This window comes from Theropithecus gelada, chromosome 7b, assembly GCF_003255815.1.
Source record: "Theropithecus gelada isolate Dixy chromosome 7b, Tgel_1.0, whole genome shotgun sequence".
Lineage (NCBI taxonomy): Eukaryota > Metazoa > Chordata > Mammalia > Primates > Cercopithecidae > Theropithecus > Theropithecus gelada.
In genome coordinates, this window is record NC_037675.1 from 60853630 (window position 1) to 60866458 (window position 12829).

A 12829-nucleotide genomic window follows, 5' to 3' on the forward strand; every position below is an offset into this window, starting at 1 on the left:
GTTCAGTATCCGTAAATCCTAAAATCTGAAATCTTAAATTCTCCAAAGAGTATTTTCTTTGAGTGTCATGTTGGTGCTGAAAAAGCTTTGGGTTTTGGAGCATTTTGGATTTTGGATTTTCAGACCAGGGATACTGAATCTGTGTTTTCTTGATTAATTTGGGTCAGTTGATAAATTTAATAACTACTTTGTTATATATTTGTCTAAAACCATTGGTTTGTGAGACTACTGCACATTGAAGCCACCTAGAGAGATTTTAAAAAATAATGCCTGGGCCCCACACCCAGAAATTCATGTTGAATTGGTCTACGGTGCTGTTTGAGCACGGGGAATTTTTTTTTTTTTTTTTTTTTTTTTTTTGAGACAGGGTCTGACTCTGTTGCCCAGGCCGGAAGTGCAGTGATGCAATCTCGGCTCACTGCAACCTCCACCTCCTGGGTTCAAGTGATTCTCATGCCTCAGCCTCCCAGGCAACTGGGAGTATAGGTGCCCACCATGACACCCAGCTAATTTTTGTATTTTTAGTACAGATGGGGTTTCACCATATTGGTCAGGCTGGCCTCAAACTCCTGACCTCAGTGATCTGTTCACCTTAGCCTCCCAAAGTACTGGGGTTACAGGCATGAGCCACCACGCCCGGCCGAGCACAGGGATTTTTTAAAACCTCCAAGTGATTCTAATGTTTGAGAACCACTGATCTAAACTATTTCAGATCTTAATTTTTCCAAGAGACAAGTACTAGGCAAATGATTTTCTTCTCTCTGAAATTTTGATTCTGCTTTAATTATAAAGAGGTGCTTTTCTAGAATTAAAATGTAGATGATTGTATCAAGCCCCTCATCACAATAACGAGATAACTTTGACAGTTACATAAATTGATTTTTTTAAATGTTTCTTTTAAAGTACCTCATCCTAAAAATATCTTCTATAGTCCATGTATCAAGATATTTGGTTAATACACAAATTATTTATGTAACCTAACATATGATGTAATACTCAAGGACTTTTGTAATTTTAAGACAAAATTATTTTTAATACTTTAAAAATAACTACTAAGTTACTGTTTAGCTTACATATACATTAAGAATTATTTACCTTTGATTTACAAGAAAAAATATTAAAGCAAAAAGTAAGTTGTTTTTGTTTTTTTTGTTTTTTTTTTTTGAGACGGAGTCTCGCTCTGTCGCCCAGGCTGGAGTGCAGTGGCCGGATCTCAGCTCACTGCAAGCTCCGCCTCCCGGGTTCACGCCATTCTCCTGCCTCAGCCTCCCGAGTAGCTGGGACTACAGGCGCCCGCCACCTCGCCCGGCTATTTTTTTGTATTTTTTAGTAGAGACGGGGTTTCACCGTGTTAGCCAGGATGGTCTCGATCTCCTGACCTTGTGATCCGCCCGTCTCGGCCTCCCAAAGTGCTGGGATTACAGGCTTGAGCCACCGCGCCCGGCCAAAAAGTAAGTTTTTAGTGATTCATTTTCAGGATGACATCTGGCCTTTAACATTCTGACAAGCCTATTCCACACTCTTGCTGCTCGTGCTGGTTGGTTCCCCCAGCAGATCTCCACTCAGCCTTGCTACTTGCAGTGCTTAACCAGCTTATGTCTGTGCTTCTCCTTTACCCTCCTATAGCCACTTTCTAGAAGGAATCCAATGTATTCTTGTATCCAGCTCTTCAGTTGTCTGTTTCTCACAGGGTATGCACTTTAAGGTTCAGGGCCTGGGGTTTATTCAACTTTGTCACTGTAACATCTGCTCCAGTGCCAGGCTCCAAAGTGCCCAATGTTAATGAAGCTAGTGCAGTGATCCCAGGGCTGCAATGACTATCATGGCCAGGAGAGGGCAGTAGAGGGGTGCTGAATGGAGATAAGGGCTTCTCCAGAAGTCCTGTGGCAGAACCAACTCAACAGGGAACATTCAAAAGCTGGGAGATTACAGGTGGCTCAGAGATGGCCAAGGAATTCAAGGAGCCAAACTTAACTGTTACCTCCCCAGGAGGGTGGTAGGTTTCAGGGATCTGATGAGTGCCTAATATGGGTCTGGTGTTTTATAACTCCTGTTAGGTATCAGTGATATTTTACAACTGGGGAGACTGAGGAGTGGAGGTTAAATAACATGTAAGAAGCAGAGCTTAGCTGATACCGTGGCTCACACCTGTGGAGAGCCGAAGGCCGGTGGGATGTGACCAACTCAGCCTTCCACTGGAGGCTATATGATCAAACAGCAAACTGTTTATCATGAATGCAGGATGTGGGCAAACTCACATGGCCCTGCCACCAAAAGGTGTGCTGAGGGCCTCACTCCCTGGTACAGGGTTCCTTGAAGTTATCTATTGAGAAATCTAGCGCCTATTGTTCTAAGAATGCAGTCTTGCAAGCCTGCTGTGAATCAAGCTGCTGGCAGACAACCACCCCCCCACCCCCGCCCCCACCTTGCTATCTCTTTTGCCTAATAAATACAGAGGGCTGTGTAAAGCTCAGGGCCCTTGTCCACTAGAGGCAAGGTGCTCCCTGACCCCTTCTTCCAAATATACTCTCTTGTCTTTTATTCTTGCGTTCATCCCCCTTCATTTAGTCCAATAGGTCTGTGGCACACACCTATAATCCCAGCACTGGCTGAGGCAGGAGGATTGCTTGAGCTCAGGAGGTCAAGACCAGCCTGGGCAACATGGCATAACCTCGTCTCCAAAATACACAGAAACACACACACAAACACACACACACACAGTAGCCAGGCACAGTGGCATGTGCCTGTAGTCCCTGCTACTTGGGAGGCTGAGGTGAGAGGATTGCTTGGGCCTGGGAGGCAGAGGTTGCAATCCAGCCTGGGCAACAGAGTGAGAGGCCCTGTCTCAAAAAAAAAAAAAAAAAAATCCAGTAATCGTGGTTGCTATCGTCTGAGAGTTTTTGTCTCCTTCAAAATTCCTATGTTGAAACCTAATCTCCAGTGTGTATTAGAAGGTGTGGCCTTTGGGAGGTGATTAGGTCTTGGGATTCATGCCCTTCTCAAAGAGGCCCCAAAGAGCTGCCTCAACCTTTAAATGATTTGAGGACACAGTGAGGAAGCACCATTCTATGAACCAGAAAGTGGGCCCTCAGCAGAAGCCAAACCTGCCAGTGCCTTAATCTTGGACTTCCCAGCCTCCAGAACTGTGAGAAATAAATTCGTGTTGTTTATAAGCTACCCAGTGTACAGAATGTTGTAGTAGCCCAAACGAACTAAGACACTGGCTGGCTCCATTGCTATAGCAAGCTCTGTATAAACAGCCTCTGCTTATTCTTATTTGGGTGGTCTTTACTTATTTCCACACTGCTAGTCTCTACTTGTCATAGATTATCCCTCAGACAGTCCTCAAAATATATGAAAAAGGGCATATGATATTAGTAACTCAGCGAAACTTTCTCAAAGGTCTATTTAAATTTGTTGCAACACAAAGATTCCAGCAGGTGTCAGATAAAAATGGCGAAGATTCATTCATGTGAAGACAGTGCACTTGACACTTAAGAGATGATTTAGCTCTCAAAATTCTACTTGATCTATAGTTGGAAGGAAAGGCCTGGCCTAGCAAAGGAAATACAAATAGAAGCAAGGCCCACAAGGGATCCCTTATGCATTCGTACATCATAAGTATTACCAGGCTCATCATGATCACCAGGCACGACCATCGAAACGGCTTTGCAGCTAAGTGTTTACCCACAAAGTTCTTCATTGGCCACTGAAATGTTACTTCTTCTGTCAAGTAATGCCCCAGAACACAGATTTTACCAAATACTGGAATGTTTTTAATCTTATCACTATCCCTCTTTTTACATTTATTTTAAGACGGTCTCACTCTGTCATCTAGGCTGGAGTGCAGTGGCACAATCACGGCTAACTGCAGCCTCGACCTCCCAGGCTCAAGAAATTCTCCCATCTCAACCTTCCTAGTAGTTGAGGCAGAGGCGCTACCATACCCAGCTAACTTTAAAATTATTTTTGTAGAGACAGGGTCTCATTATGTTGCCCAGGCTGGTCTCGAACACCTGGTCTCAAACGATCTCCTGCCTCAGCCTTCCAAAGTGCTGGGATTATAACCATGAGTCACTGCATCCACCTCTTTTTACTTTTATCCCATTTTACTTTCTACATCCTACCTTCAAAATTGCTTATCTAGTGATTATGCTCTTTAAAATTAAGCCTTAATAACCACAAATAGGTTTGTACACTTGCCAGATGACAGTATTCTTGTTTCATTACTCCATGTCTTTTCTAAACTCTGTTCTCTTTCCTTCTCCCAAGCTCCCTCTACCCCCACATCCCATCTTCCCAGATGATTCTGCCACAGGGACCTCTGGGCTGTACCTGTGCAAGGACTCACCTTCAATTCTCACCACTGCCCTAATCTGGACAGAGTTTTGTGACTGTGTCTAACATGACATTATTGTAGGGATTGAGGTGAAGCTGATATGCCTCTGAAGAGACTGGCCTGTTTGCTCATGAGGCAAGCATGTTAGACATGATGTATTAACATCTCAGAAGCCCCTGAAGCCATCGCTAGATTTTTTGGAGAAGGTAACAGTTGCTATTTGTAATGCTAAACTCAGCTCAGGAAGAAAATGTAAAATTATATTCAACTTCTGCCTAAGAAGACCAAAAAATGTGTAAAAGAGTTTAAAAAGCCCTCTCTGGAAAATGTTTAAAATAAACTTTAAAAAAAAATTATAAAGAAGATTTAGTTATCCAGAAAATTCTCTTAGGTGAAAGGCAGAATTGGCTGACACTACAAGTGTATTCAACCCACAAGTAAGTATCAATGTTCAATGGAATGTTTGTGGCATAACTGGGGATAACTAAGTCACTTAGTTGCCATGTGTTTCTTCTTTTGATGTTACCAGCTATATAGTAAAACAGCAGGAAGTCCCAAGTTACCAAAGCTCTAAGCTGTTACTTACTAAGAAGGTCCATTGGTGATTCCTGTTTCACAAGCGAACGCAGCCCTTCAAGACTCCCTTGTAGCCATGTACTGACACGCTGCATTTTTTCATCTCTTTCACACAGCTTGTCTGTTAGATTTTTCATGTCATGCAAAGTCTCTTCACCATTATCCACCAAGATCTAAAGAAATGGCATTTTAGGGTGTGTCAATATATATTGCAACAACATAAATAAATACACATTCTAAGAGGATCATGTCCAAAATAAAAATATTATATATGCAAAATTGGTATCAGTCATAAAAATAAGTGCATGTGTACACAGCCAATTCACGAAGTTCTGTAAATAATCTTGGAAAAATGGATTATCAAGTGAGAAGAATAATGGAATGCTCACTGAACTCAAATTTTTAAGTGGATAATGGTAACCATGGTGGTGGTAGCATAAAAAGCTAGTTTCACCCTCAGAGACGCACAGAGCTGCAGAGGAGATTCAGCCTAACAGAAGGAGCTTTGGAATCAGGCAGGATCTGGGTTGTAAATTCCCATACGTTCATGAACTGTTTGGTCTTGGGCAAGTTACGTAAACTCTCTGGGCCTCCACAGCTCTATGTGAAAAAGACACTTTAACGCTTTCCTAATCCAGTGTTTTAATACATAAACGAGGATTTAGTTAACCAGAAACTTTAAATACTTCAAAAGTGGCAGAGCAGGGATTTTGACCCCAGCCTATCTGACTCTGAAGTGGGGAGGGTGCAGATGCTGCACTGGTAAAACATGAAGAGGTAAGGAGTTCAGAACTGACAACTTTGTCCTGAAACAAAATGTGTTCATTTGGGGCATGCAAAAAAAAAAAAAAAGTCTTTCCCACCTTAACTGAGTGGTAGAGTGGGAAGATAGTTTCCCAAAGAATTAAGATTTCATAGTGACGTTTGGTAAAAAAGGACACATTTTAGGGGGTGGTGGTCACAGTAGCATCTAGGACTGCAAGGGAGTAACAGAGTTAGTGTGAATTTCCACCCTGATGTGTGTGCATGCAGGTGCACACAGACATAAAAGCACACACACTTATTAGGTAGGTTTTAGTTTTTGGAAATATGATATTTATATGGAGGCAACACACACACGCAAAACTCACCTTAACTGTGGTCTGAAATTCAGCCCACAAATCCTTATATTGTGCTAAAATAAAGATTTAAAAAATACAATGGTTACACAATTTGAACATTTTAATAAAAGTCGTGTTATTCATTTTTGTTTTTTCAAAAATTATTTTTATCTAAAAATGTCTACTTCCAAAATGACAGAATAAGTGAATTGGACTTGCCCTCCCACTGCAAACAAATAGAAGAAGCAAAACATATGAATGAAATGTTTTCAGATGTTGAATGGGCCCCCCAGGACTGTGAAACCTGGAAGAAGAGAAACAAAGGAGGTGGGTCCCTCAATCACCCAGCGTTCCACTGGGGGGCGCTTTCCAGACCACGGCACTAGCACAACGGGGTGGTCTTAACAAAGACACAAAAAGATTAGCAAATTGAATCTAGCAATAGACAAGAGCAATAAAAGCTTTTGAACAAGTGGGCTTTATGCTTAGAATGGGAGCTTGGTTTAAAAGTCAAACTCAATCAGTGCAACACACGAACAGCATAAAGGAGTAATACTAGCTGAGCATCTCAGTGGCTGTCTGAGCAGCTGAGGCCAGTCATAAAGGCACTCTGTGCCCATATGACTGACCATCCCATAAGTAGCTTGGACACCCTATAAGTAGCTTGGACACCCCATAAGTAGCTTGGACACCCAAGCCTGGGTGAGCCTCCCTGGTTGGCAACACTTTGTATGTGGAGTCACACATTGTTGTTGGGGAAATTAAGTGCATCCCTGAGAAGGTTGCACCAGGTTTCCTCCATACTTTGCCCTCTGTGCCTTTTCCCTTTGCTGATTTTACTCTGTATCTCTCACTGTAATAACAATAATCGTAAGTATAACAATTTTTGAGTCCTGTGAATCATTTTAGCTAATCATTAAGCCTAAGGGTGGTCCTGGGATACCTGATACTGCACTATAGTTGCACAATTTTTTTGAGATAAAGACCTAAATAAATGGAGATATATACTATATGCTTGGATTAGAAAATATAATTTTATTAAAATGTCTTTTCTCCCAACATTGACTTACAGATTCAGCACAAACCCAATTAAGATCCCAGCAGGTGTGTGTGTGTGTGTGTGTGTGTGTGTGTGTGTGTGTGTGTAGATTAATTAGGAGATTCTAAAATGCATATGGAAATCAAAGAATTTAAAATAGTGAACATAATTTTAAAAGAGAAGCATACAGGTGCAGAATTCTATTACCCTATGTCCAGACTGCATATGAAGCTATAGTAATTAAGACAGTGTGGTATTGGTATCAAGTTAGGCATTTAGAACAAAGGAACAAACCCATAAAAAGTTGCTGGGGTAATACAATGGCAAAAGCATAGTCTTTTCAAAAATAGTACTGGAACAACTGGATGGGCACAAGAGAAAACAATGAAATTCAAGCCTTGCTTCACATCATATGAAAAAGCTCACTTGAATTAGAGATCTAGATATAAACACTAAAATTAAAAAAAAATACAAGAAAATCTTCAAGAGCTTGGGGTAGGCAAAAATATTTTAGGCAGGAAATGAAAAGTACTAACCTTAAAAGACAAAATAGACAGATGGGCTTCATTCGAATGAAAAATGTTTACTCTTTCTGAGACACCGTGAAGAAAATGAAAAGCCAAACTTCAGACTGAAAAAGGACTCATTTCCAGAAAATATAAAGATTTTAACTCGATAATAAGAAAACAATACAAAGCAAGGAGTAAAAGATTTGGACAGACATGTGACAGATTGTATTTACCAAAGATAGCCCCACAAGATATTCCATTCCACAAGTTTTTTTCCCTGACATGATGCTGACACTTCTTCCATCGAGAGGTGGTGGCTATGACCCCTCCCCTTGCACCTGAGTGACTGCCTCAACCATTAGCTTATTATGAAAGTAACACTGACTGAGGCTAGGTCATAAGACGCCATGAACTTCCACGTTGTTCTCTTGGGATGCTTTTGGAACCCAGCAGGCCAAACAGCTACGTGGAGTGGCCATGAGGAGGTGTTCTGGCCAATGGTCTCCCTCGAGATCCAGCTGAGAGCCAACATCAACTTCAGACACAGGAATGAGTAAGTCTTCAGATGATTTCAGTTCCCGGCTGCTGAATTACCCTCAACCTTCGAGTTGCCCTGGCTGATGCCATGCGGAGCAGACATTTGGTAGTCTTCAACAAGCTCGGATCAAATTGCCAATTTGTGAGCAAAGTAAATAATTTGTCTTCAGCTACTATGTTTGCAATATTTGTCACAAAAGATAATATTCAAATGGCCAAGAAACACATGAAAAAGTATACTCCACGTTAGTCATTAGAGAAGTACAAGTTACAATCACAATGAAATGCCATTATATACCTATTAAAATGACCAAAATATTAACAATTTAAAGCGTTTTGACCATTTTAAGTGTTCATGAGAATGTAGAGCAATGGGAACTCTTCTCCATTGTTAGTGGGATGAGACACTTAACAACCACTCTGGCAAATTTATCTGGCAGTTTCTTATAAAGTTAATCATACACTAACCATATAGATTTCTTATCAAGTTCATCATACACTAATTGCTATATAACTCAGCAATTCCATTATAGGTATTTACCCAAGAGAAATGAAACCATGGCCATAAAAACACTTGTAAACAAATGCTCACAATAGCTTCATTCATAATTATCCCAAACTGGAAATAATCTAAATGTCTTTCGACTGGTGAATGAATGAACAAAATATGGTATATCTGTACAATGGGATTCTACCGTACAGCTATAAAAAGGATAAACTAATGAGACATGCAACAACTTGGATGAACCTTAAAACAATTTGCTGAGTGAAAGAAGCCAGGTATAAAAGTGTGCATACTCTGTCATTTCATTTGTATCTCATAATTAATGACAGAAAGCAGATCAATGGTTTCCAGGAACTAGAGATGGGGTAGGTGATCAACAGCAAAGGGATACAGAGAAAATGTTGTAGTCATGAAAATGCTTTATAGCTTGCTTGTGGTGGTAGTGGTTACAATGGCATGTACATTTGTCAAAACTCACTAATCTAAAAATGGGTGCATTTTTTGTGTGAAATCAATAAAATGGATTTAAATGAAGTAAAAACTTTATGTGTAAAGAGCACTGTAATGGTTAATATTGTCAACTTGATTGGACTGAAGAATGCAAAGTACTGTTCCTGGGTATGTCTGTGAGGGTGTTACCAAAAGAGATTTACATTTGAGTCAGTGGATTGGGAGAGGCAAACCCACTCTCAATCTGGGTGAGAACCATCTAATCAGCTGCCAGCACGGCTAGACTGGCTGAATCTTCCAGGCTTCCTCTTTCTCCTGTGCTAGATGCTTCCTGCCCTCGAACATTGGACTCCAAGTTCTTCAGCTTTTGGACTCTTGGACTTACACCAGTGATTTGTCAGGAGCTCTTGGGCCATTGGCCACAGACTGAAGGCTGCACTGTCGGCTTCCCTACTTGTCAGACTTTGGGACTTGGACTGATCCACCACTGGATTCCTTGCTCCTCAACTTGCAGATGACCTATCATGGGACTTTACCTTGCGATCATGTGAGTCAATTCTCCTTAATAAGCTCCCTTTCATATATACATATATCCTATTAGTTCTGTCCCACTAAGGAACCCTGACTAATACAAGCAGCCACACATTACTTACCCTCCTGAGCTATTAGTTGCCGAGACAAGTCATTTGAGGTGTGCATGAGGGCTTCTTGTCCTTTTCTGTATTTCTCTATGTTATTCTTCAAGTATAAAATGTACTGAAAATTAAAAGCATGTTATTGCTTTTAGCAGTTTAGTTACCATAGATAAATTATCATGTAGTCATTCAGCAAACATGTATAAATTCCTCCTCTGTGTCGCCCACCATTCTAGGTACAGGGGTAACAGTGGGGAATAAAACATACCTTGGTCAGGATTCCATCCTGGGAAAGGAGATAAAGAATTCTGCTTCCTATGAAGCATTTCGCTTCAGCACTTAAATAAACATGGCATTCTGAGTATAATTTTCCACAAAAAGAAATTAGAGGGTGTTCTGTCTGAATGCATTATGTCCACAACAAAAATGTTCCTTATGCAAAATGTGTGTGCGGTAGATGTCACAAAGCAGTAATGCTGCCAGACTGGAGTTCAGTGTAAGACCTCAGAGAGATGATTAATTGAGTTAGGAGACTGCATGGAATTACTTACTTAAGTCAGACGTTCACTGGGTTGGGTGCCAGTGGTGGCAGTAGTGACAGGTGACTTTGAGTATTAAAGTCATGGATTTCTGTTCTGATCACGCAATGCCCAGAAACTCTAAAGTCCCAGGAACTCTGAAAATGGGGCTTTGGGACATAAAACTGGTCCAGTTTCAAGAAAGAAACAAATACTATAAACTATCCATAAAAATCTTAGAAATTGTGTTCAGTGCTATAGATGAGGTAGACAAGGGACTGTTACATAGACTGTTTCTAGGCATGTATTATAGGGTCTACTCATGTATCTTTGATGTTGTGTCAGTCTTTTATAGCTTGTTTTCTGGTATTATAGTAAACAAAAGTAAAAGCCACCTTAGGCCAACTGCAAGACCTCATTCTTGCCCCTCTTTGAACACAGGTCTGCAGACTTGCCTAGTTCAGCTGGACTCTCGTGCTTCTCCCAAACTCTCTGTTTTCTTTCAGTCTGTCTTTTCATCTCCTCTCCACAGCTCACTCCTTCAAAGTTGTTTTTCTCCAGGGTTCTGTTCACAGCCCCTGATCTTCTCACTCAACACACTGTCCCTGAAGAGACTCATCCAGCTCCCAGGTGTAAATCCTGCCTCTACATTAATGATACCTAGTGAGAGTTCTCCTTTGAGCTCCTCACCTGGTGTGGCAAGGTGTCCTTGCTCTGGGGCACTGTATGTGTCTTGTTCAGATTGTTGCACTTAACATACTGAATTGTAATGATCTGTCTGTATGTGCATCTCTTCAGCTAGACCATGAGCTTCCAAAGGGCTGGGGCAGTATCTTACTTATCTCTGTATTCACTGTGTCTTGCCCAGTGCTTGGGACTCAGTGCATGTTTAGAGTAAAGAGATGCAACCAGCAAAACTGAGTGGTGAGTGAATAAGAAAACAGCACAGGGTCATTTGGTGACTAGCAGATGGAAACCGAATTGAAAAAAACAGGACCTTCGTAATCGGTCTTTCATCAACACATCCATCTGCTCACCCATTGCCAAAACAGCAATACAAATTCTAATTCGTTTAAGAAATAATCTATATCTTGATAGGAAGACAGTCTAGTGGAACAAATCGGTTTGATGGTATGTATCTAGGCTCTTTAGCAAAATTACTTTTTTTTTTTTTTTTTTGAGATGGAGTCTCGCTTTGTCCTCCAAGCTGGAGTGCAGTGGCACGATCTCGGCTCACTGCAAGCTCCACCTCCCAGGTTCACGCCATTCTCCTGCCTCAGCCTCCCGAGTAGCTGGGACTACAGGCACCCGCCACCGCGCCCGGCTAATTTTTTTTGTATTTTTAGTAGAGACAGGGTTTCACCGTGTTAGCCAGGATGGTCTCGATCTCCTGACCTCGTGATCCGCCCGCCTTGGCCTCCCACAGTGCTGGGATTACAGGCGTGAGTCACCGCGCCCGGCTGCAAAATTACCTTTTCAAAGTACATTAGTACCTATTATGCCATTTTAGTTTATTAAAAAAACATGAGAGTGGTGGGATAACTATTGCCATTTAACAGATGAAAAAAATTACCCAGTGAGGTTTAGGGATTTTCTTCATGCCATTGGACTAGTCACTGATTTTTTTCTAGCTATTAACACTTCTAAAAAAAATACAGCTTCAATTTACACATCTATAAAAGGGACATAATGTATTATCCACTTTTTAAGGTTACAGTCTTAAACATCAAATGAGACTGAATCCCTCTAATATTACAGGTATTGTGCAAAACACTTGGGGTACATTGATAACAGATCTTGACCATGAGGTCATTATGGATGGCTGGAAAAAATGATTTTAGAAATTGTATTTCTTTTGCATTTTCAGTTTATAAAGAAGTGACATTGAACCTGTAAGTAGCAGCTATTCCCATTTTAAGAGGCGAAAACGAAGCTTACAAGTTCAGTGATCTGCCCAAAGTCACACAGTATCACTGGTGAATGACAGACTCTAATCTATGTCTTTCAAACTAGAGAATATTACATAAAGTTTTGTTGTTATTGTTTTGTCACAGTATATAAAATGTAGGACTCTATGCACTTTAAAAATATGCTTTGAATGCAACAGTTCCGGGCATTAAAAATCAGTGTCTTATAAATATCTAATTATTAAATATAACATTTTAAAATGTTAAAACAAATAAATTTTAAGTATAAATAAGACTTCAATTGTAGGGATTGGATGAACAAATTCCTCTGCTATAAAAAGAGCTATAATCAGTGTGAAATAGACAACCTACTTTTTAAAAAATGGGCAAAAGTATTGAACAGTCACTTCACAAAAAAAGGATATCCAAGTGGCCAGCTACATAGAATAGGTACTTCAACAGTGATCAGGAAAACACAAATTAGTGGGGCACCACTGTACACCCATCAGAATGGTTAAATTGAAAAAGACAGTTTTGTGAGAGTATGGAGCAACTGGTGCTCTCATGCATTGCTGGTGGGAGTGGCAATTGGTGTAACTCCTTTGGGAGACCGGTGGTATGTACTAAAGTGGGAGATATGCATCCCTATGGCTCTACAGTTCCACTTAAGATGTACACTCAGAGGAAATATGTATGCATGTTCACCAAAAAACA

General features: G+C 40.7%; 1 protein-coding gene across 1 annotated transcript in view; it reads right to left on the reverse strand.

The window, feature by feature from the left end:
- Positions 1 to 12829, reverse strand: part of CCDC175 (coiled-coil domain containing 175) — a 61665-nt gene that overhangs the window by 915 nt on the left and 47921 nt on the right. Inside the window, exons 17-19 of the mRNA XM_025391483.1 lie at positions 9709 to 9811; positions 6046 to 6089; positions 4926 to 5088 (exon numbers count right to left, since the gene is read on the reverse strand). Of these exons, the coding sequence (XP_025247268.1) occupies positions 4926 to 5088; positions 6046 to 6089; positions 9709 to 9811 (310 nt within the window). The remainder of the gene's footprint in view (positions 1 to 4925; positions 5089 to 6045; positions 6090 to 9708; positions 9812 to 12829) is intronic.